At 36.0% G+C, this 26886-nt stretch overlaps 1 protein-coding gene across 1 annotated transcript; it reads left to right on the plus strand.

Moving 5' to 3' along the window:
- The first annotated feature begins 1763 nt into the window (after positions 1–1763).
- LOC149802838 (autocrine proliferation repressor protein A-like) lies at positions 1764–16933 on the plus strand. The gene is made up of 14 exons (XM_089951321.1): positions 1764–2209; positions 2684–2795; positions 3339–3450; positions 4420–4536; positions 5403–5495; positions 6756–6845; positions 9885–10014; positions 10558–10678; positions 12384–12471; positions 12911–12949; positions 13333–13421; positions 14316–14409; positions 15977–16042; positions 16542–16933. The coding sequence occupies exons 1-14, from the start codon at positions 2002–2004 to the stop codon at positions 16659–16661; spliced, it is 1479 nt and encodes a 492-aa protein (XP_089807447.1). The 5' UTR covers positions 1764–2001; the 3' UTR covers positions 16662–16933.
- Positions 16934–26886: the final 9953 nt, after the last annotated feature.

The following is a 26886-nucleotide window of genomic DNA, read 5'->3' on the forward strand; positions in this document are numbered from 1 at the left end:
TTCGTTGGAGATGACGTTTTATAAATTGTTTGCACTAACTTTGTAAAATCGTGTTTCGCTCGTGTTTCGCTCGAAGAATTTGCTATACATGATAGTTCCATGATAGTTATATTTTACAACCCAATTTTTAACCACACCACACACACTCGCGTGTGACGTTAGGTGAAAAATGAGCAGAGTCATGAGGTGTAGAAGTCACTGACTCAGATCAGTAACCTAAATCTAAAATACCCATTGTGATACTACTATTGTTGAAAAAGTAAAGCCATATAGACAATGATTATTATTATCGATATATTAGGACAGAATTTTTGAGTAAATGTATTAAGATTAAAACTTTGTCTAAATTGTATTAAAAGCAATTTTTCATTAAATTCTATTGAAAGTAAATTTTCACTAAAATATATTGAGATTAATTTTATCTATTTGTGTAACACAGCTGTATGCTGATTTATAAAAAGTCGCGCTTTACGAGCAGGTGCAGAAATCCATAAAATATATTTCTCTTTTATGTAAGGGTCAACAATTTAGATTTGGTGGGAAGCTGCTGAACAGGCAAATTATTTAATCAATAATAGATGAGTTAAGCGAGATGATTCACACGGTTTCCGTGGGAAAGGTCGAGAGCCTTGTTCTGATCCGAAATGAGCGCAAACAAAACTGCGTATAAATAGAGACCAGACTTACGCAGAATTAGTTCGTTCCTCGTGTCAGAAAAGCTCTGTATTTTCCATACAGATAAGAATCGTCTGTGTTCGCAAATTTCTTCAAAAAATGGGCACTTTTTAATATTTGAGATTTTAACGGTAACGTTCATATTTTTCCAATGTTTTTGTGAGTTCTTTCTATTCTATATTATAATATAATGGAATGTTTAATTGTGTGCGTCTCCAAATTATTATTTTATTTATTTCGTTCTCTAATGTTCCATTTGATGTGATTATGTGAATTATTACGATTGTATACAGATGTTTTTCGATGATGGACCACATAAAACCAAAAGTAAGATAATAAAAAATATAAGAGCTTGGGGATTACCAACGGTTGGTCTTTATAAAATTACTGAAAATTACTTGGTTGAGACGAGTGACGAAACAAACAACATAAGTGGATCCATGTTTGAATGATTCTAAAATATTTTCTTTAGGTACAAAATACATTCCACAGTTTAGGAAATAATTTTAAAAATCCATTGTTGGAAACATGTGTTAAAAGATTAGTCATCTTTTTATATACAGTTAAAATTGATTCCATAACTACGAATGTAGTTTGTCCATTATTGTTGTAAGCAAAATACCCACATACAGAGCATATGTTTCAAATTGATACTTGAATGGTATTAGTATTGTCCTAGGATAGTTAATAACTCTAAAGCTAATTAATCCCAAACTCATACGCTCTCTCTCTCTCTCTCTCTCTCTCTCTCACACACACACACACACACACACACATCAGGCGACAATATCTATGTCATAGGTCATATACATAATAGAAAACTCAGATATAGTAGCTATCGATTATTTGTATATTCAAGCTGCTATTCTTATTCATTGTATGTCTGTGTTATATGAGTCTGTAAAGCGATCATCCCAGGAATACCCAACATTACTATTGCTTACACTGTCTGGGGTAATAAACATTTTATATACACAAAAATTGTTCAGCATGTGACTACCTTCATATCTTAATGGATAACCTTAACTGTGCAAGGTTGGAAAGAACGATAACGAAACATTCAGTGACCTATCATACAGCTACGGCATAACCTATTTAACACGGGATGCAAAATAAGCACATGTAATAACTGACCGACTGATGAATAGCATATACATGCAGGTGACTTATACGTGCTATATAAGTCAGGAGATTTTGGCCGGATCTTTAGACAAAGGGTAACTTACAACTTGATCGGATAACCATAACTGTACTTAGATAAAGATAAAGCCAAAAGCACTTGAAGTTTATATCCAGGCTTATACACACACGCGTCTCATCATTATAATGAATAAACAACAAACAACCAGTACAAATCGGTCTCTGGCAGCAACGCTCTTGATGCTGATCCTTATTTCGAAAGGTCACAGTACTCCTCTGGATGACTATGTATACGCCCCCGATGACCACTATAGTTACCAGGAAATCGCATCATTTAGGGGCCCGGATTACACTATGTACACTTACAACATGACATCGCAAAAATGGAAAGATGGTAATATCTCTCTCTCTCTCTCTCTCTCTCTCTCACACACACACACACACACACTCACACACACACAGACAGAGACACAAATCCAGGTATTTTCTTTTCATTGATTTTCCGTGATGTCTGCCGACAATAAAATTTAAAAAACATTTTAACAAATATTTTTAATACCTTGCAAAATGGAGGTCGGAGCGAGATAGATATGACTTTTTTAAGGGAGGAAATTTTTGTGTCTTGCCTGTTTATGGAAAATCGTTATACCTTCTTATTTCCTGTGAATCAATCGTCACTCGCATATATATATATATATATATATATATATATATATATATATATATATATATTATAATTCAGCGTGAATTTCATTACTTTTTCAATACATTGCAAATAACCAGGTAACATCAATAACAGAGCAAGCTAATACTATATATTGACTCACTGAAAGAAAGCTGCTAAAGCGATTTCCATCAAATGTTGCAGAGAGTATTTTAGACCGTCCAGTTTGGTGGCACTATCTAACGATTACCATTCCTGACAAGGTTGTCTTTGATTCGGCATTCCTCTTCATAGATGGTGGTTCCAATCATGATAGGTAAGGAGAACGCAATATCCAGAATATTTTATGATTTCGATTATCACCTGTTCTGTGTTCAAAAGTATAAGTTTGCAATGTTTATATACTTCATGTGACTGATGACATTCATCTGCATAGGTATTAAAATGATAAGGTTGTAATCTTTTATTTCTCCTACACAAAACAATATTTGACTTTCCTGAAAAAGGAACAATTTGCATAGGCAACAAGATGTTTCTAAAATTAGGTGTGATGTGTTACATCTCCACTATATGTAAATAAACCATTTTTTTGTAAATTTTCACTTTATTTGCAGAAAAATAACTCGTTTGTAATGGTTTGCATAAAAATAATAAAGCATTTCAACATTGATTTTATCTTACTTTTTGTTGTCTGTCTCTCAGATTTATGCTTTAAAAACGTAAATATTAGCTTTTGCTATCTTTTTCCAAATATATTCTACCAAGTATTACGAATCCATTAACATGCATTGACTCAAAACATATATACAGTACTTTTTATTTTAAAAATCACATTTTTTAAATTTTTATATTGGAACAGTCCTCCCAGCGTTACTGATACTTTTGTTGCCTTGACAACAACATTTGCGGCTAGTACAGGGGCAGTTGGTGCCAACCTTAAAATGATTCCAAACGAGCCTATTGTTTTCAGTGTGAGTAACGTCAGAAACTATTAAGTCACATGAGAATGTTAATCTCGCTCTCTCCTCGCACTCATTCGCTAACTGAAATACTTAGACAACAGTGTTTGATTGTCAATCTATAATATAATAGAAGCTTTTTAGGAGAAAAGTATGCACTTATCTGATTGATTAACGGATTCGAGTCGCCAAGTGATCTGGTCACCAGAACCCAAGTTATTCAAAGGACCTTAAATTTCGTTATGCCTCAGAACAGCAAACCAACACTTACTTAGTTTTCAGTTGACCTGGATATATTTTCAACTTCAGCTTTATGTACCCATTTTAGTCATTACATCATGTATTTTAGCTATATGACATAAAATGAGTACTGCAAAAACTCTATATCGTAATCAATTCTAACTGACAAGAGTACCTACATTACATAATGGAAATTGTTAATAGATAAAAATAAATTAATAAACCTAACACTCTAAGAACTGATTTGTTTTATTCTTTTAGTTTCTAAAACATTTAAAAGGTAATCTGAAACAGCCTATATAAATGTACAGCTTAGATATTGTCACACCAAAAGGGGTTATGTTTTCAAACCATAATGCCCTCTGATGTTATGGAAGGTAACTTCAACTCTACAACTAAATTTTCATAGGGGCAACATTATAAAAAACAGAATGTGAATGTTTCTAACCTGGTTAATATTTTGTGGGGTTTGAAAACTAAAGCAATGCTTTCTTTTTATGTGACAGTTGATTAAATATGTTTACCAGTTGGTAATGACAATACTATACAAGAATTAATTACGATGTATAGTTTCGGCTGTGCTCATTTGGTTTAAATACATCATGAAAGACCAGGATGAAGATACTAACCTTAGACTGGTTTACGTACAAAGTCATTCATGCTAACACGTGCAAATGGCAAGGAAGCTTTGTTTAATTCACATTAAGCGAGTTTGAGCATGAACCGGATTTATACTTGCAGGCCGATCCGACAAAGAAGGAAAGGGGGGAAGATGCTATAATAGCGTGGACCTGGAAAACTTTTGTAATGACAAACTCATCCGACCCGGAAATCCTTCTGAGAATGCCAATGACAAAAGTAAGACGATTTAATCTTATTTTTTTTAAATGAAAAAAACCACTTCTTTTGCAGTGTCTTTGTTTTTCTTACCCTCTTCTATTTGGGTTATAGATATGTAACTGGACACAACACGCTTCAAATAACCCTCGAGCAGAGTATTGTTCATAAGTCATAATTTTGTTTTCTTTTAGCACAATTTTAATTTTAAAATTTTAGTAGGTAAAGACATCTATTTAGTGTAATTTTAAACTGTTTGATAGTTGCATCTCATAAGCACACCATAACGGTGATCAAAAGTCAATTTAGACTGAACTAACAGTGCCCAATTATAATATTCCGTGAGAAATACATTGTAAAACTAATTGCATTGTATTGTATTTCAGTCGCAAAAGTTTGATTCTTTAATATTTGTTATCTCCTTGCTACAATTCGATTTGAGAAATTTGAATTTACCACATTTAGCCACGGGGATGCAGAACAGGCCCGAGGGGTCTCCTGCATGCGGTAAGTGGTGACTAATGGCGGCAGGAATTCACTGCTTAGTGTGCCATTCTCGAGACTGAAAGGGTGCGGGTTTGAACCTTCGCATCTCATCCCAGGTCGGCTAACATAGTGTCTCTCTGCAAGGAATTTATTCCAATTGCACTGGCTCTAAAATACTCCTCCTCAATAACGAATCCGTTTAACACCAACCAACCCAAACCAAACCAAAACCAATTTTCTTTAGTGCATCTGTTGAACATGGGCTTCGTTGCTGCGTCCCTTTTGCTTGTGTCTGTATGCGAAATAAAATAAGTGTTGATAACGTAAAGTCAGTTAAATCTCCCTGAAAACAAAATCACAATAAATATGTTATTATTATTATTATTATTATTATATCACAGGCTGCAGTACGCGCCCTGGACACCATTACTAGCGTTGCCATGGCAAAAGTCGGAAAGAAAGTAGACACATTCGTGGTCGGTGGTGCATCAAAGGTAAGACACTACTCAGAGAAGTAGATACTGCAAGCAAAATCAACTTATGTAATTATCCCCTAGTATTATTACATATTCTTGCATGATCAGATGATTTTGCAGCCGTGACGCTATTGATATTGTACCTTTGTTGTACTCCAACATAAGAGGTTCATGCCTTTCTCAAGTAATTTTGTAAGTTTAAAAAAACAAAGATTCCTTTGATAGGTGTGTGGTATAGAAGATGTATGTGCTAAGCAGAGAATCGTGTTAGAATACAGGATATGTATGGTTTACGACACGAAAATGGTAACTCACAAACTCATGGTCCAGATAACGTTTGTGTGGCGCTGTTTGCGTACACAGGGTTTAACTTGCCATTTGAAATAAGTTGTTTTCTAACATGCACAACTATGCATGGCCCTTAAATATGTGATTAGAAAACTTTGAAGTTACGCCTGAGTACTCGAACACTGAAAAAAAATTGCTTCCATTTTTTTGCAATTTTCCTCAGTTATCCTAACTTGGTCTCCGATTAATCATCACTAGTTGCCACAGAGCCACTTCAGCAATAAGGAGCTAGTTTATCGACATCGGGGAAACGTCTTCACTTTGTGAACAATATATTATGACGGCGATCGTATGCAAAGAATGCGTGTTTTCTCCTTGAGTATTGTGGGTTGTTTTCTTTTCCATTTACAAAATCTGAAATAATGCCAAACATATTATCAAGTTTCATTACTTTCTGTTATTTGTTACGGCACTCAAGTTCTTTATTTAGCCCGTGTCTTTGTCCACGTATCTAGTGTTTGGAACATAATCGAACAAATGTATAAAAGCAATCATATCTACGATCAGAACTAATGATAACATATCTATTTGCACATTTCTTGGACGAAATATTAGTTAATATGAGCCATTAATAATTTCGGTCAATACAGACAATTTTTCTCTCTTCATGATTTTTTTTTAAGTCAAGTTATGAAAATTATGAACTTAACTCAAATGGAACAAATTAAATAATTATGCTTTGAAAATAAAAATGCAATATGAAGAAGATCAGACGTCATCCCATTGTTAATTTATCTAACCATCGTTTCTGTGGTTTTCCTTACACAAACACAAATTTGAGATGAAGTAAAACATAACCAGTATACGAGCAATGATCAAGAGCATTACTGTTTAAAAGAAAAACATTTCAAATACGATTTTCATTTTGTTCAATGTTTGGCCAAATGATCATCATGAAAAAGAATATTTAACCGTCCATTCGCATTGCAGCGTGGTTGGACAACGTGGACCACAGGTGCTGTTGACAAACGTGTGATCGCTATAGTCCCAATCGTCATGGATCTTCTCAACATCGTGAAGGTAGGATGGTCAAACATTTAGTTTCACGAGTTAATTGAAGTAAATACAAGTGAAGTCCTTGATAAATCCATCTTGTTAGTATGCAGTCTGAGGTGCCATTGGGTAATTAAGTCATACTCGTAAACAATTTACCCAGCAGTGTATTACTCTTCTAATAGAGGACCAGAAACGCCCGAGATCCGGCGTCTGTTCATTAAATCTATCGCTACTCCTCCTCATCAACCATTACATGTTGAAGGAAAGTCATGACGTTTTACCCATCATGAGGTTGTGATGATCCTAAATACAAATGATGCCCTGAACATCCAATATGGCCGTAACGACAGACATCTTGATGATCTTGCTATAGCTTATCCTCCTGAATAGATGGCTGTATGGACATAGCGTTTTCACTACAAGACTTATGACATGAAAATAGTCCACAATGAAAATAATGTCGATTTGACGCATAACAGGACCGCTATATCAGCCATCTTGGAAATATTATGATCGTTATTCCTGCTGCACCAATGGACATAATCGACATTTTTCGAAGTTTTTCACTAGAGACTGCCTATGAGATGTAGATGAATGTAAGTTGAAAATGGTGTCAATCTGACGTCGAATATGGCAGTCTCTACAGCAGTCATCATGACAAACTTGTTACGGTTATTGTCCCACGAGGGGTGGTTTTATCTACATGGAGTGTTCATTGCATTTCTAGTATCGTATAGCTGGTCTTAAATTAAAAATGATGATGATCTAACCTCTTTTACTGTCGTACTGATCATCTTTTTATGATCACTTCTTCAGAATGTATGTTTGTATCGACATGGTGTTTTCACTAAGACACTTCGACAAATATGCAACTGACGAATGAAAATGGTGCTGATCCAATCTCCAACGTGGCAGCCATAAGGGCCCTCTTAATCATTTGATTATCAATACTTCTGTGTAACAAGTGAAAGCACTAGAGTGAGATTTTACGAAAAGGCCATTATAATGTGTAACTGATTCCGATTGAAAATGGCGCAGACCTAACCATCGGCATGAAAGAGCTTTTGTAATGATAATTGAAAGCCAGGTCTTCGTGACTTTGGGTTGAAGTGAGTAATGCCTGCTTGTATTTTTGTGCTACACTGCGATGATGAATACACTGAGTTTTAATATACTGATTAATTTTATCCAGATTTTCATTTTAGTTCTTTTTTTAATAAACAAGTTAATAATCTGCATGCTAACAACGATTTCAAGGTCTAATACTTGACCCATAGTTTTATCTGTGAGGGCTTAAAAGCATGATAACACACATAAAGCGATTATTTTTATATCCAACCCAGAATATACTGAATAAAACATGTTCAACACCTTGTTTATGTATATTTGTTTGCGTTCATTTTTTTTACAAATGAAACGAAATATTAGCATGTGTGTATATCTTGACTGTATCTGAGACGAGTCCAGTGGTTTTATAGCCATGCTATCACGTTCAAGGTCAATAACCGAAGATTTTAGTGCTGCAATTATTTTGTGAACATGTTAAATGAAACATTAAAAAAATATTTTTGTTAACAAATTTGGTACGTTGGAGATTCTCAAAAATATCTGAGATAATTTCAATGCTCAAGAGTTACAAGGAATGAAAGAATGGAGGAAATAGACATCTCGTGGATATTAACAAATTTTATTCGGAGAGTGTTAGCTCTCTTCGAAGGTCTCTTGTCTGAGTAAAAATTTACATATATTGTCAAGTGATAAATATAGTCCTTCAAAGTTTCCTTGAGAATTTTTATTTTATTAAAGAGTTGTCTTCTTCCTCACATAGAACAATTTGTTGTTAGTTACTCAAGATTTATATTTGTTCGGTTACCGAAAAAAATGCTCTTACGATTGAAGTGAATTACACCCAGTAAATTTCATTTTTACATAAATAATTTCTATGCTACTAACTGCTTCTGCTAATCTCTCAATATTTCTGCTAGATATCAACCCTGTATTAGCCTTAAGACATCATAATTTAAATCGATTATAATTCATCTGCATATTCGTAAAATGCGCTTAAAACAGGTTAGTCGTCATAAGGAATGTCTCGTCCACTGACCGATTTAAAGCTTTACACTTATCGGTTGTATAGTTTATACATGTCTCTATATTGTATATATGTAGGTCAACAATGTCTTGCTGATATATATATATATATATATATATATATATATATATATATATATATATATATATATATATATATATAGGTGTGTGTGTGTGTGTGTGTGTGTGTGACATAGAATTCTTTTCATTTCTCCCCCCCCCCCGTTTATTCATTTCTCTTTGTGATTCACCGAAGACATTGCACACCCTAACATCTTAAAAGGTGGACCATAGCTGCTACCTGCGTATTTTTACGTAAAGTGCGGATATTTCACCTAGTTTGCAAATTTGTGATGCAATCGGTAATTTTGGGGATTGTTTTGAAAATTGATTGTAACTGTATTCGTTTTTCACCACACTTTATGTTGGTGATTAGGAAACTTGTAAATCCTTTTTTAAAAAAGAAATGTTACAAGGAATTAACTTGTTCTTAATATTCTTGATTTTAAGTAAGCAGTGACTGTATATTTAGAGGAGAGACAATTATTGGATCGACACGCAAGTATGTCTCCTATTCACAAAAGCCTAAATTCACGGCTAAGTTCTGTTCTAATTTGAGAACAGTTTTGAGAGTATGGGGGTTGGGATATGCAGGCAAGGCGATGGTGCTTCAACTCGCGAACATGTGACGAATTATAACTCGGTCGGTGACGAATTATAACTCTCGAACAAATGTGTGTGGGAGGTGATTTATTTGTTGTTCTGGTCATCCTGGAATGACAGTTAGTCACATTGAAGGTTATATGAATAGCATTGCACCTTGCCAACCTCTTGATGGTTAAACTTGAAGCCTTCCTTAGGCGGGACCAGTCGTTTTCCTTACATTTTTCCTCTTCCTTTCTCCATTTTTCTATATTATTGTGTATTTTCGAATTTACATTTGAAAACTAATCATTGCATCATTTTCTCCAGAATCTTCATCACCACTATCGGTCTCTGGGAGGATGGACATTTGCCTTTAAGGATTACTACGATCTTAACTTTACCGGTGAACTTGATAATCCGAACACACAGAAGATGGCAAATATTATCGACCCAATAGGTTAGTTTATTGGCCTCTATCTTGTACAGAATTGCCTATCAAACCTATTAGGTACACAAACTGGATACCTCAAACATATGACCAGTAATATTTGTTCACCTGGAGTTTGAGTGTTAATGAAGACATATAGTCACCATGTGACCTATTGATAAAAATGATTCTTGTGATATTGCAGGAAAACTTGGACGATAATCTTTGCTGATCCAAAGTTTCAGTGATATTGAAGAAATACGGTCATGTCCTGTTAACATGAGACTTGATATAGTTGCAACACATGACTGGTAATCTCTACTCACCAGTAACACAGTAATCTCCAAGGACAGAATGTTAGGTACAAATGAACTAAATTCGTGTAAGCGTACGTAAGGTTATGATGTAACAGAATATGACCTTGGATATGTTACCATTATAACAATCACAACCGATTATAAATGTTTAGCGTCTTCAGTATATGTATTCTAAATAAATAAACAAATAAATAAATAAATAAATATTTGCCCTTAATATCTGAGCTTACAATGATATTTACCCTTAATATTTCAGCTTACAATGATAGATTCACTAACAAGCCCAAGTATATCATCACCACTGGTGGAGACGAATTTTTCATGCCGGATGACTCTGACTACTTCTATGATCAACTAAATGGTCCAAAGTATCTGAGGTATGCATAGTGTATACATTATATTCGGTATATCATTCCGAGATAGCACTTTCCGTTTTGTTTGGTGTATGTTTATTATTCTCTATAATAAATTCTATATACCTTGATTTCTTTCTTAGAATCCGGAATGATGTCTATTCAAACGATAATTAATTGCTAGGTGTAAATGCGGGCGTTTCTGCTACGCACTAATGCCTATATCACCGACTTTGTAGCATCACTGTAGGTGACGTGAACATAGTCAACATGATGTACGGGTTGGTGCGTGCAGGCAAGGCGATCTGTGCGGTTTACCGGCGGACCTGGGTTCGAATTCCTGTAGAATACGAATTAAAAATTATCTAACCTGTATGAAAATATTATTTCTTCACACGCACACACACACACACACACACACACACACACACACACATTTTCGGCCTATATTTTAAAATTATGTATATGCTTTGTATGGTACAGCAAAAATATGTTTATGAAATGTTACAAAGCCCAATTTCTCTTCTGATCGCATTACTGTTTAATGCTCAATATTTTGGTGAGAATTATTTTCATAAATTGATGCCAGTCATCCTGAATAACATTTTTCTCAGACCTTTATTCAATTCTTATCTGAAAAATGATAATAAATAACGCTGCGAAAATATATGTTCAGTTAACTTCTAGAAGATGTCACCGAGCTTTGTTCTTTTGAGCAATCAAGTTTCTTGGTAAAGCTATGCAAGAGAAGTTATTTTTCTTGAAACATCTAATTCTCTAACGATTTTAGGTTGTTGTGAATCCACGTGATTTGTCACCCGATCATTTATATACAGCGTGTTGGTTGATTTTTTCGAGAAAGAAAATCATGACTTCTTTAGTTCTCTTCGATGTTTTAAAAATAAGGTTTATACATCTTATTTATTTCTGTCGACTTGGATAAAAGAGAACGTAAAAAAATTCTGACGGTTTGCTTTTCTATATAAAAGGTTATTCATAACCGAATTTGAATATTGGTATCAGATTTCGTGGGAGCTGGAGTTGTTACAACGTTTATAATTGATCCTTATTTAATACGGGTAACGACGTTTCCGCCAAGGACTACAAACACTCGCGGAAAAGCATAGAACGAAACTAAAATTCATCAAGGGAGCAGATAAATTCACTATATGTGTGAGAATATATCAAATATATTGCTGCATTTACCTGTACCTGTACCTAAGCAACATAAATTGTTGAATCAAAAACGTTTACAAATATTATGTTTTTCATTCTCAAATGCATTATGATATAAAAATAAGAGGATTCTTTGTGGTGTAGTAATAGTCGTTTTATGCGAAAGAACTCTGGATAAAATCATGCGTTACACATACGATTTAGTATGTCAATACCGGTTTAGTGAGTTCAAAGGAGCATGGTTTCAAAGAAAACTTATACAGAACTGTTACGCCCTACTATGAACTAATTTATTTTCTTTTTATGATTCTTCACGGTTTTGCCCACCAAAAAAGATGACATTTTCAACAATGATTTCATTCTTGTTTTCTCCTCTGATATATGTGAAGTGGGTCCTCTACTTTATTGTTGTCAAATGTGGATCAATAGCAGCTAGGTCTTTAAAAGTGTGGCTCGTGGTGACAACGAAAACTAGTAGCCCACATAAAAGTAAATGTAGAATTTTTACTTGCGGCAGGATGCATAAATAACGAAACTTTCATTCTTCCTCTAGAAAACTCCCTAATGCAGAGCACAGCTGCGCTGGGCACGAAACAAGTCTTTTCTTCAGCATGAGGGCATTTTTCCTGTCTGTGGTGTTGGTAATGAAATCAATCGAGAAATTAATTTTTTTAAAAATTCAGGGAAAATTTTCTCAACGTTTCTGGTCCTATTGACAGATTTAATATGCAATCTCGTATCTAATATATATATAAAATAAGTAATTTCGTTGCAGATGTAGTAATCAAGAATTTCAACCATTACATTACAGGAAAGGGTGAAGGGTGAGTTGGAGGGTTTTGTACTATTTGTTAATACTGAGTTTGCATTGTACTTAATTTGCATACTATTTACCGAACTGTTTTATAGTTCTTTCAACAAAGTGTAAGACCGGGGGAGGTAAATTATTATTATTTTCTTTTGTTCTTTTGTCTCTGAGAGAGTTGCAAGACATTTATGAATGACTTGAAATATGTCTTTTTAGATTTCACATTTTTGTAAATAGGTTTGTTTAAGACGTATGCTATTTTCCTATTACAGAACGAACCTCTCCCTAAAATGGACTGGATTAAATTGTCGGTATGTATGGTGATTTATATTGTCCTAGTACGACACATGTTTGCTTTTCATTTGTTTGCGTCATGATTCGTACTATGTGTTGACTTATCATTGCAAAACATCGTATTAACTGACAATAGTTTCTCAGTCTGAAAGCTATTATATGTTCATTTACAAATCTTAAGTGTAAGTATTCTTTAGGAATTCGAAAGCTCCATACGGTCAGAAAATTATGTATGCCTTCTGTCTTGTATATGCATTACATATAATTTGGGTTTTCAATTGATTCAAAACATAAGTACTTAACTCATTTATTACGATAGATTTGTGCAAATGTTAGCTTTACTACAATGATGATCGAAAATGATGCAAAAAAGTTGACGTTGTAACTACATCTAATTCAGACGCCAAACGGAGGTAAAATTAGGCTCACACTTGATAGACAACCTATGACGATTCATGCATACCACGCACAGACACTCGACGGAAAAAGGTATGATAAGAGAACTGTATCTCATGTTCCATATATATATATATATATATATATATATATATATATATATATATATATATATATATATATATATATATATATATATATATATATATATATATATGTGTGTGTGTGTGTGTGTGTGTGTGTCTGTGTGTGTGTGTGTGTGTCTGTGTCTAAGTAGAATCGCTTTGAAAATCGATCACCCAGTGGAAGTTTAAGACACAGCAAATTCTCCAGAATAATGTGACCACTTTAATTTGAACAAAAAATATGTTCTCCAATTGATTCGCTAGGACCCAATGGGGATCGAATTGTTAGAATTTTAATGTGTATACATTGCATACATTAAGGTCGGTTTGGTCAAATATCGCATTTGCTGTTTCCTACATTGGGCGCCCTCACAAAAAGGCAAGGGGGTACTTTGCCCACCCACCCCCATTTCACCTCTAAACATGTTTTGACCTACATCCGTAAAATTTAATAGCTGACCACTACATTTTGCCCCCCCCCCCCCCATAATTCTGCGGGCGCCCCTGGTTTAATGAGGTAGAATCAAGTATGATTGATTCAGCTACATAAGCCACATAAGCGTAAGCGTAAAGCAGCACGGCATTAAGTCTATTCGTAAGGAAGCAAGTTACAACTACGTTACATAATCTAGTAATTTTAAATTTATTTTTAAGTGAAGTACAATTTATTGTTACTTTCTGTTGTGAGTTATCACCATTTTGAAAATTAATAGTTTCAGCTAATTTTATTTTACAAACACGAAGGAACGATAACGCATCATAAAACAGCCAGAAAAATTCAGCGGTGCGTTTTTGTAAGGTATCAGACAATATGAATAGCCCTTGAATATAATTAGATCTTACGTGTGTGTGCAAATTTCAGGAGAGACTTCCGACTTTTGAGAGGGACCCCTGGAAATCCTCGCAAGCCCCAAGTCCATCCAGTAATATGGCTGACCCAGGACGTGACATATTTGGTAAATAACTTTTCTTTCCTTTCATAATACACAACCTTTACATCATAGTCTGTATATATTAAGAACAATATGTACAACCTTTGATTGTACATTTATTCAGTTCTATCGGCCACTGTGTGGTCATTGGTATGGATCGTTTTCGAAGGTTTACTGGTAGGTATTGGCCGGCCAAACAAGTGTCTGTTTGGAAGGCACGCTATCAGCTCGGCCTATATAAGTTCAAATTATGATGTAAAACCAATATTTTCACACAAATCACTTGTATGTTATTCAAAATTTTATTTCCATATTTATGCATATTTAATTTTTCTTCTTCTTTTCCTTTTCTCTCCCTCCATACCATGATGAGCAGATCTTAAAACGTGACAACTGTATACGCTCTAGTGTACATGTGTGCAATCAATGAGGTGCCATCAAGGAAATGCCTAAAAACGAACTCCAAACACCAAAAGTAGACTTAAAGTAATAACTTTTTCTAATCAGTCTTCTACATGAATCACTGGCACTGTCACTTGCAATACATGACCTCTTGATATGTGTCATCCATACAGTATTCCTATAATACTCTACGGAAAAAGGTCCACAATTATCAGAAAGAAAATCGTGCTTAAATATATTAATACAATTTTCTTTAAGTAGCAATTATAACTCGCATCGCAATCGTGTTTGAAAACAATGTAAGAATCAGCCTTGATTTGTGTTGATTACAAATCGAAATTAAGTGACAATCGATTATTGAATACATTGTCTGCTACCGATTTAGATTGCACGCTTGTCCAATGCCATACAAAAATTCCCGTTTGAATGTAAAAATAAACAAAATAGAAAAAGAAAATCATTGCAAGTAAACTCGCGATCATTAAAATCTTTTATTTAAAGATTTCATTTTCTTATGTGTGTCAGATATAACCACTATGTTATGATTCTTCTTTACCCCAATCCAACAGTATCTATCAGCGCATGAAATACGTTAACAAGAGTACTAAATCTGCAATCATTAATTGTACAAAATATGCAGTTATATATATATATATATATATATATATATATATATATATATATATATATATATAGCGCAAAATCTGTAAAATTGTCCTAAACTTATTGTAAAATTTAGGAACTTCTTTTTATCGACGTAGTAATGCTGTTAATCGCATTGGCACAAAAATGAGCAAATCCATTCAAATCTACTATTTTGCCTTTAAAAATAGAATGAAAGAAAATCTGTTTTTGTAGTAGATATATGGCAATATTTCACTCATGACAATACAATGTTTCCGCTTTACCCGTGAAATACTTCAGTTTATCTACTCAGACAATTCAGATATTCTCTATTTAACATATTGTCATTTAGTTAGCTTATCCGTATTGAATCTGTACGACTTAATAACATTTCTAAAGATCGCTGAAATTGAACGAGCGTCTCGGTAAATTGAAAATGTACCCGCTAGGAAGAAATGTGGGTTTAATCACCAACTGAAATTTGTCAAAGAAATGTTATGAAAATGTGTTCGGTTGATTGTAAGTGTTACAGTGTTTTCACTTTTATTTTTCATGATGTCCAAAGGGTAACGGAATATTCGAAGTTGAGTTTGAAAATCCAAAAGAAGGATGGCTCGCATTCTTTATTCAGGTATTCTTTGAATCGGACGGCTTTGATACTTGCTGTTTCATGACTGAAATAACATACTTTAACGCAATATCGGCAAATATAATCTTAGAATCATGAATTGTGTTGTTCTAATTAACAGCTGGAAAAGAGCAACAATCAGTGCGACATTAGCTCTTTTATAACAAAATAAGGAAGATATTATATTTGCATTAGGTACAACTGATAAGCAGAAAATTATCCTTTCACTGAACAAATCGTTTTTAATGTTCTTTTAAGACTGTATATTGAGAGTATCTGGATATCAAATTAATTCCGCTGATTTTCTGACCGATCAAGATGTTTCATCTGATAGCTATTTTATATCTTAAACACTAAAACCTGCCAACTTCAATCACTGTCCGAGGTATATTCTATCTCGGCTCCTTCTCGTTGTCTACTCCGTAAATTTTATCTCGTGACTCAGATTTTCTGAATGGATGGGTTTCCTTGTATGTATTATATAAACATGTGCCTATTTCAGGTGACCTTTCCAGGCTTGATGGGCTCTGTGTTAGAATTCACAACCGATGCTATGATCATTCCAAGCACGTTTCCGTTCGAAGACTGCCATGGAGAACAATGCCAAGGAGAGCTTGTATAATGTATAGTAGTGATACTGGCTCACCAAATACCCGCCATTTTACAGGGCACTCGCTCTGTTTAATCATTATACTGATACGTTTATTTGAAATATTACGTATTATGAGAAAACGTGGCGTGTTATTTTAATTATATTGCAAGAATAAAATATGTATCTGTCGAATATCCATGTTAATGAATCCTATACTTATATGGGACGCATGAATCTCGACAGTAAAAAAAGAACATTCCAGGATACTGACATATTAACATAAATTTTTGTTCGTAACCCAAATGCAGCCTTAACTTTATTAAAAGCATTTTACTGAAGAGAAATGTGCATTTCCAAATGTAATGAATCACAAAGATGAAAGTTTAAGGACACTAACGTGTGCGTATTTCGGTCAAAGAAATTGGTGCAAGCTAAAACAGAGACAAAAAATTTCAGAGAATTCCGAAGATTCACGATCTATATGCATTGGAAGATCATGTACAGACGAAGGTTTAATAATATTCTCACACCATCCCGTTTGTTTGTACCCCTCTACCGGTTTTAAACAGAAGGCATCAATGATATAAAGATGCAGCACAAAACTTAGTTATTTCATTCATTGATTTATAATTTCTAACCAGATTGTCGCGGGGGTCCTGTCATGAAAACGAGGGAATCTCACGTTGTTACACAAACTGTATTTATTCACACACGTTCTGAGTGCACATCAATGAGCTTCCATGATGGATCGCGGCGCCACCTGCCTTAGGGAGCAGTCCCGATCTAATGTCGCAGCTACTAAAGGGGGCAGTTATTAGTTAGAACTAGCAAGTAAACTACGATACCACATATCTCCCCTCTTTTCAGATTATCCGAACATAACATTTTGCTTATGACTAGATAGGAAAAATTAATTAATTCCGCCAATTGAAACATTAAATAAGTAAGCAATGAATTTACTATCTTTGTATCTGAACTGTCCACTGAAAGGATTTGACGGAATTGATTTATATACATGTAATACTGTAAACTTGCACATGATAGTCCTGAATTTAATACTATAGAAACCTAAAAGTCCAATTCTATTGCAATAATTCAAAATTCGAATATTTAACTACGTGTTGTCACGTTTGTAAAAGTCACTTTCTTAGACAAAATCACTGAATCTGGCTGGCTTTCGGACGACTCTCTCACTTAACGTCCGCACTGGAGTGTTTGGACTGTTGGGTCCATTGGGTACAGCTGGTTTGCTGGGGGTTGGCTGCACTGGGTCACGCTGGGTGGTAGAATCATCAGATGGTAGCACGTACTCCATGTTATTGAGAGACTTTGTGCTGGACTCCAAATCAGTCCTGACAGGACACTGTGGGGACTTTGCTGCAATGTCTGCAGACGAATTTGTATTGACTGGAAGTAGATTCTCATGGCTTTTCATCCGTTGTACATGGATTTGATTGTATATCCCTTGGGGAGTTTTTACCTAGTAGCTTCTTCGATCTTTGTCGGTTTGAATAACTATGCCTGGTGTTGACCACTTGTTATCATTTCCATGCCATTTGATTCTGATGCTGTCTCACTCACTAATATCTGCTAAATTATGTGTAGTGTGGCGCCCATTGTAAAAGAATTCATATCTTTGTTTTATCTTAAGGTCTCTCTGCCTGATGATTTTGAAGTTTGGCCACTTGGGGTTTAACTTCTTTTCAATAATGGGCAAGGTGTTCCTCTTATGGCATCCCATCATCAATTGGGCTGAGCTGGCACCTGTCGCAGCTGTCGGTGTGGCTCTATAAGCCATCAAGGCAAGGAATACATCATCCTGTTTAAGTATGGACTTTGCAATTTTAACACCACTTTCTGCTTCACCATTCGCTTGTGGGTAATGAGTACTGGTAAATACTTGTCTGAAGTTGTATTTCTCAGCAAACTCCTTGAATTCTGAAGAAGTTAACTGCGTCCCATTGTCTAATACTACGATTTCTGGGATTCCCCATCGTGCAAATGTGCTCTTTAACTTTCCAATTACCTGCTGGGAGGTTGTTTTTGTTAGATGCATAATTTCCAAATAGCGTGTGAAAAGTAGTCAATAGTTATCAGGTATCTTTCTTGTTAGACTTCACAAATATCGATAGCAATATTCTGCCATGGTCTGTCTGGCACAGAGGTTGTCTTCAATGGTTCCATTCTCTGCGCTGGCTTCCTAAGCTGAAAAATTCACATGTCTCTATTTTGTCTTGGATCTGTCTCACGATTCCAGGCCACCATACACAACTTTGGGCTCTCTCACGGCATTTGGCTAATCCCTGATGACCCTCATGAATGTTATCAAGAATTCCAGGCCTTATTACGACTGTAGGTATGAGAACTCTGTCCCTTAAAAAAAATGCATCGTTCTAAAATAGAGTTCACTGCGTACAGCAAAGTATGGATATACATCTAGGAGACAGCTATTTTTCTTATCCGGCCATCCATTTCTGGTGAAAGTCATTGCAGTCTGCAGATGGTGGTCATTCCTGTAACCTTCTTTTATTTGTTCTAATTTCATATCGGAAATTGGCCAGCATGCCTCCATTGACTCTATAAAAACTTCCATTTCCTCTTCGTATCTGGCTTCCTGCCCTATGAGAGGACTCTGAGAAAGGGTGTCTGGAACTACGAAAAGATTCCCAGCTACATACTCTGCCTTTGCGTTGAAGCGTCTCAGCCGCATAAACAGTCGTTGAAACCTCAAAGGAGCTTTATCGAAATCATGTGTGTTAATCAGTGGCTCTAAAGGTTTGTGGTCAGTATGCAATCTGAACGAGTCCAGTCCAACAAGATATCGTGAAAACTTCTCACAGGCCCACACACATGCAAGGCACTCCTTCTCTATCTGTGCATATTCAACCTCTGCAGGGGTGAGTGATCTGGAACAAAAGACAACTGGCTTGAGTTTCTCTCCATGTTGATGGAATATTGCCCCACCAATTCCTTAACTGCTTCCATCAGCGCTGACAACTGTTAAGTTGCCAGGGTCATACAATGCTAAGACTGGTGTGAATCCTGGTCTGGGTCCCAATACCAGGGTGTGTCTGATACCAGCAGGTCCATAATTGGTCGCATTATTGTAGACACGTCTGGGAGAAATCTACCAAGGTAGTTGATCATGCCCATGGTGCGACGAAGCTCACTGATATTTAATAGAGCAGGTAGCTCTTTTACTGCGGAACCCTTTGCTGGACTGGGGAGTATGCCATCCGAGCTGATCACGTGACCATTTGTCTCTGTTGATCTTGAGACCACTCCTTTTGAGCTTTTCCAGTACCAAATTTAGGAATCTGTCATGCTACTCTAAGGTCTGCCATAAATGAGTGTATCATCCACAATGGCCTCTGCCCCTTCATAGCCAGTCAGCAGCTCTGTCATTTTTCTCTGAAAAATTTCTGGTGCCGACGTAATAACAAATGGGACTATTTTAAAGCAGAAGCGACCCAGCACTGTAATACGGGTTGTCAGTTTTGCACTTACTGGATGTAAAGGTATTTGATAAAATCCGCTTTCTGCATCAAGTTTGGAGAAGACAGTGGAGCCTATCAGCTCCGGTGATCTATCATCTAGAGTAGGGAGCATATATCTTTCAAGTTTGACAGCCTCGTTGAGCTTCTTCAAGTCAACATAAATTCTGACTTTGCCATTTAGGGACTGATGCCATAGGCGCGCACCTTTCTGTGGGCTCAGTTACTTCCTCAATGATGCCTTCCTGCTGCATATGGAGCAGTTCTTCTTTCACCTTAGACAACAAGGGAAATGGTACACGCCTTGGTGCAGCTATTCTGTATAGCCTGGCATCATCCTGATTTATGATCTTTACTGGCTCAAACTTCAACAGGCCAAAGTGTCCAAAGGCTGTTTTATTGATCTCTTCAACTCTTTTCCCAAGACCCATTACATGTGCAAGTGTACGACCAAGGAGATTTTGGCACGTGGTCCCTTAATGACAAATACCCGAACTGGTACGATTCTTTTTTATAGGTAGTATGTGCCATAAACTCGCCTCTTGAATCCAGAATCCCTCCAGGGCTGCACAACTTGGATTCCGATTGTCTCAGCTATGATTTTGTTGGAAGAGAGTTGTATGTTGCTTCAGACATAAATGTTGAGTCTGCTCCAGTGTCTATTTTGAAGTGAACTGAGGCTCCACAAATGTTCAAAATCACACGACATGCCTCGTTATCATCATCGCGCATAGCTACTGAGCCAAGAAAGAATGATTCTTGGTATTCTGCATAATCTGTAGCTGGTGTTTCATTGAATGTGACCTCATTTACTCTTTTTGAGCGACAGTCATGGCAAAGTGGTAAAACTTTGTACAACTTCTGCACAGTTTTCCTTTAGCGTGACATCTCTTACCTCTACCATGCCTCTTGTTGCATTTGTGACATGTTTATTGTGCTGTTGTTTGACCAGTCTGATTTAGTTTTCGCTATTGACGCTGTCGATTTCGGTTGGTTGATCCTGGTTAAGTGCTTGATGCCTTGTTCTGTTTAGAAATTTCATCCAAATTTTTAACTGTCTGACTTTGGTCGCGTATCTGACTTTTCACCAGTTCTGACTGTCTCGCTATTTGTATGGCCTTCACTAAAAAGAGGTCGGCCTCCATTTGTAGCTTTTCCGAAACGTCTTTATCCAGAATTACAATTACAAGGCGATCCTTTATTGATTCGTCCTTTGTGCGCCAAAGTCACAATGATCGGCAATTTCATACGGCTTTCTTACAAATTCCTCCACAGACTCTCCTGGTTTTTGACTAAGCTGGTAAAAAAGCGCTCTTTCGTGGATTACATTGCTCTTGGGGACGAAGTAATCATCAAATTTCTGCAAAACTGTGGAGTACTTGTCGGCATCTTCGCCGTTAGCAAACTCAAACGATTTAAATATTTGTTCTGCTTTTTTCCCCATTGCATATATTAGTAAACTTACTTGAACATCTTTAGTTTGGTGGCGATCCTAAAGCGCGCAAAACGCCGTTTCCAATCCGGCCACTCCACTGGCTTCCCAAAGTTTAAGCTCTCTGGTGCCTGGAAATTTGCCATTTTCACTCACTGCAAACGTTTATGTATATTTTGGAGTCACATCTGACACCATGTCATAAACACGAGGGAGTCTCAAGTTGTTACACAAAGGGGAGCAGTTATTAGTTAGAACTAGCAAGTAAACTACGATACCACACATGTCCCAAACCCTGTCAGCTTGTTGACGTTTCCAAACGGGAGTTTCTTTGCATGGGTCAGCCTATGTGTCCAAGCTACATCTGTGATATAGTTCATCATCTTTGATAATGTCAATAATTCCGTAAATTTTTTGCGTAAATATCCTCGAACACTTGTGTACAAGAGTTAATCCTTTTTGTTTGGTCAGATTGATTTGGAAATATTATAACTAGACAGTACAAATAGACTATTCACTGAAAAATAGACTATTCTGGAAACAAGAAAGGACAGCGAGCAATTGTGTCTGCTTGGTTATATAGGGACCCTTGGCGACAGTAAGGCTAGAAATTATAAATCAACGAATGAAATAACTAGGTTCTGTGCATTTTTATATCCTTGATGATTTTCGTTTCTAAAATCGGTGGGCTGAAAACAAACGGAAGGAGTGCGAATACAATAGTGGTCATGCCGACATGCCAGATAGTTTTAATATTATAAAATTATACACCATATCTCCACATACACTAGGCCTAACCTTTGCTAACATATATTGTTAAATGTATCTCTTTGCAACTTGTGTAATTGAGGAGAGCTAATCTTCAGCTGATTAGAGTCCAAAGCCCCCGTTAGCAACGAGAGTCTCTTTATGTAACATGAATATGTTAAAAACAAAGTATTTAAAACTATTTCCCAAGCAGTTTGAAAACATTGGCAACCAAAGTGCTTATATTTTACGGTGTTTTGCGTACGTGCCATCCGGGAGGAACAATTCGCTAGTACTCATCCTAATCTGAGAAAATGGTATAACTGTTCCGTATTTAGTAAAGCCCTCCGTCTCCTGGTTGGTTAGTTACTCGCATAATAGTGACATAATGCCGACAAGGTAAGTTTAAAAACCTCTTCACTCTGCAGAACTGCGGTGTTTATTTGGGACCTTTATTTGGACGCTTTGCATGATGAGTAAGCAACGCGAAACTTTTCCATTTTTTTTCTCTTTGGTGTAAAAATACGGTTGATAATTATATAGTTTAGCCTGATCAAAGCAAGTGTGATGCAGTAGTCAAGAAGAACTTCGAATGGTGCTGACAATACAGTATTTACCTGTCCACCTCATGAATATGGACTTACTAAAAGAAATTGACCAACCCACCTTAAATAAAATCTAATTACATACATGTAGACATTTTGTAAATCGACGTGGAATAACATCGCTCTACCTTTAATATTTGTATTAAAACATCATTAAATGGCATTGTATTGGACACTATGGCTTGGAAACGAGTGTTGTAACTTATCTAGGTCTCTTCTCCGAGCATACAAAAACGACCCAAAGATAACATTCAGCTTACTAAACTTCGAACACATCTGTAAAACAAGGTAAAATATTTGGTGTATTAAAAGACATGAATTATTTAAAAGGTAAAGATAATAAACATATGGATATATAGTTACGGGCGTCCTCTGGGAGTGGAGTAAGGAATGTGTAGTCCACTCACCACGAATTGTTTAAAAATTACATTGTAAAATATTAGTATGGTCCCTTTGATTTTATCTTAGCCCACCCAAAACATGAATTTGCCCCCTCCCTGGAATTTGTTTTGTGTACACCCATATATGAAGTTTATTAAATAAGGTGTTAGTGAGAGAGGTTAAGGGATATGAGAGAAAGAGAGAATGAACACATCGAACAGGTTACATTCATTTATGTTCATTTGTTTATGTTTACACGGTATTACCTAGAACATAATTGTAAGTATTAAAGCATGTAATTTCGTGGAGATATTTAAAGTATCTAGCACCCCACACTTTATTTTCAACGCGCCATGTGTAGTGACTAAGATCCATTCATCTGCTATCCAACACACCACATCACAAATTATACAGTCTCGGGTTCGGTCAATGTGGGTGGGTGAGAAAGCTTGCCAGTAGCTTCTCTTGGGTTTGTGGTTATTTCCGGGGTTTTCCCGGGTTCTTCCTCCACCATTAATACTGGCCGCCATGTATAGCCTATCCTGTGCTGAAAAATGGCGTTAAACCCTACAACAACAACAACAACAAATTATACTATCCAACACGCTGCGTGTAGTGACCAAAACCGAGTCATCTATTATCCAGCAATCCCACATTAAACCACCAACACGCCGTGTGTAGTGACCAATACCCGTCATTGATTATCCAATACCTGCACACCATGCCATCCAGACGCCGTATGTAGTGACCTGCTGCCTAGTGGGTATGTGTATATAGCGGAGATTTAAATATATAATGTATTACCTCTACCTTAGATCATGTTGGATGTGTCAGTAAATTTGCATATATTGTATCGATGTTATAATGAGCGCTCTACAGGTATTATGAACTTCTGAGAGAGTGACAAGTGTAAGGTGAAGTTGTTTGTATTTGCAACATGCCCAGCGGAGAGAATGTATGCATACGTCTGTGTTATTTCATGCACTGTGGCTGAAATTTCTTTGGATATTGTACTTGTGGAATTTTTGCATTATCCAAACACACAGCAAACAAAACTGACTGCTTCCACACGCTTGAAAAATCAATTTGAAATTAATCTAAAGTACACCATCTTGAGTCGAGACATGTCATTCTCAAACGGGGAAAACAAATTTTCACACACTAGACAGCATCTAATTCTGAAAGTGAAATGAAAGAATTATAAAATATATAAAATGTAAAAAGAGTTATCAACTTTTTGAACAATTTACATCTGAAGTCCGGGAAATGAAAATGACCAAGCGAAGCTAGTAGTTCTTTAAAATCTAACCCTGTGCTAAATACAAAACTGTCGAGTGCCATCATAAAATAAATATGAAAAATTGTGCAATTATTATTATTATTATTATTTTCATATCACCATGTATGATGTTCTCAAAAAAAAGATACAATAACATTGATGCTATGCATGGCAATAAGCTAATTTTGCTTATTTTTCCTCTTGCTTACACAATATGCCTTGTGGCAGTATTGCGGGTACAAAGACCTTAAGTATGATGAAATTAGAAGTCTTAGAACACAGTAGTAAAGTCAACTTCAATTCAGAACCTATGCAATAGGTGAAAGAAATGTACAGTGAAAATGTTTCTTCTCATTAATTTGTTATGAAGTTAAGAAATAAATTATGACAAACCAGATTCGCGTTCTTCCACATACTAGTGTTAGAAGAATAAAAAACATTTTATACTTTGATCTTTGACCTCCATGAACCTTGTCTGTTCTATCACTTTTAAACCTTCTAAAAATCTAAACTCCCTATGCAGAATACGGAACTGTAGATCACCACCTAAATAACATGCGGAGATTACAAAAGACATGAATATAATATTAAAATGGCCAAGGCTTCCTACTGACTTCAGAGGCGCCCTACAGTTTCGTACTTTGCATAGGGATATATTTTTTTAAAGAAAACGGATTTCCCCTGTTTTCCTCGCTGGTTATACCCTTTTAAAAGACTTTGAACACCTTTTTATTTATAATAAAATATATTTTAATTCCCTTTATTTTGGTTTATGATTGATGTGTGTAATAGGGGCGATATAGAATACAGCTTGAACTTACTTCAGATGTGCACCTTTCAAAAACATGCTAGCTCCGATTGATCATTTTCACTTTCTGGACTTCAAAGGTAACTTGTAAAAACGAGCAGCAAACATTTTTTACATTTTATATATTTGGTAATTCATTCATTGCACATTCACAAGCAAGTATTGTCTAGGCTGGCAAAATTCATTTTCCGTATTTTAATAACTGCTAAAGATAGAGTACTTTAGACTAATCAAGCTGATTATTTAGCATAGAGGATCCGGCATCTTTTTTAGCTGTGTGCTTAGATCATGTAAATTTCCACAAGCACAACATCCAAAGAAATTTCAGCCAAAGCACATGAAAGTAAGATAGAGGTATTTCAACATTCTCTCTATTGTGCATTTTGTGAATGGAAACCGCTTCACTTTACACCCACCACTCTCTCAGAAGTTCATAATATGTGTAGACGGTCCCCTTTAGCGGAGACTGAAAAATTAGCGGGTAAAGATCGACCACATTATGCATAATCTCTTCTATTTGCTTCCTAGTGCAAGCGTTTCGCCAAAGAGACTAATAAACTGTAAACTATTCGCAAAGTTTCCATTTGATTTTTTACAGTCATTCCGAATCTTCCACAGAGTAATTATCCTAGACTTCAGACGCTTGTTTTAAAATTGGTCATATATATATATATATATATATATATATATATATATATATATATATATATATACGACCATTTTTAAAACAAGCGTCTGAAGCATATCTATATCATAATATATATGTTACATTCTTCGCTAATTTGTCATATATATATATATATATATATATATATATATATAGTATGGCAAAAATTGACTCTATCGACGAACATGACCTTCAGTCCGCTGCCTCTGCCAAACCTTGACTCTATCGACGAATATGACCTTCAGTCCGCTGTCTGTGGCAAAACTTGACTCGATCGACGACTGTTATCTTCGGTCCGCTATGTGTGACAGACCTTGAATCTACTGATGAATATGACCTTCGGTCCGCTATGTCTGACAGACCTTGAATCTACTGACGAATATGACCTTCGGTCTGCTGTCTCTGACGTCTTGCTGTATTACATATATGATACACGTTTGCCTGGTAACAACCCTTTCAGAATTAAATCGTTAGATCTGATATAGCGATTGTTAAGAGCAATTTAACTCACTCTTCGATAGAAAAATTAATTAGACTGCAGCCTTCTCTTAGCAGTGGCGGCGAAATGGGGGGGGGGGGGTAATGGTGGGCCGAGTAATTGCCCCCGAGCTCCAAGCGAAGTGGGGACGCGACGCAGTAAGAAGATTTTTGGCAGCTGAAATGATTTTTTGTTAGTGTTTCACCTTCACCTTACTGTAACGGGAGCAATTCTTCAAAAAACGTATGTCTGTGGTGGTGGTGGTTGGGGTTTCAAAAACAAAAACGGTTCTCTATAACAAAATAGGGGCGCCGCTAAACAAACATTTCCTCCAGGCACTTCGAACCTATCGACGTCACTGACT

Source organism: Sinohyriopsis cumingii, chromosome 3 (assembly GCF_028554795.1).
Source record: "Sinohyriopsis cumingii isolate HCF-2022 chromosome 3, ASM2855479v2, whole genome shotgun sequence".
Lineage (NCBI taxonomy): Eukaryota > Metazoa > Mollusca > Bivalvia > Unionida > Unionidae > Sinohyriopsis > Sinohyriopsis cumingii.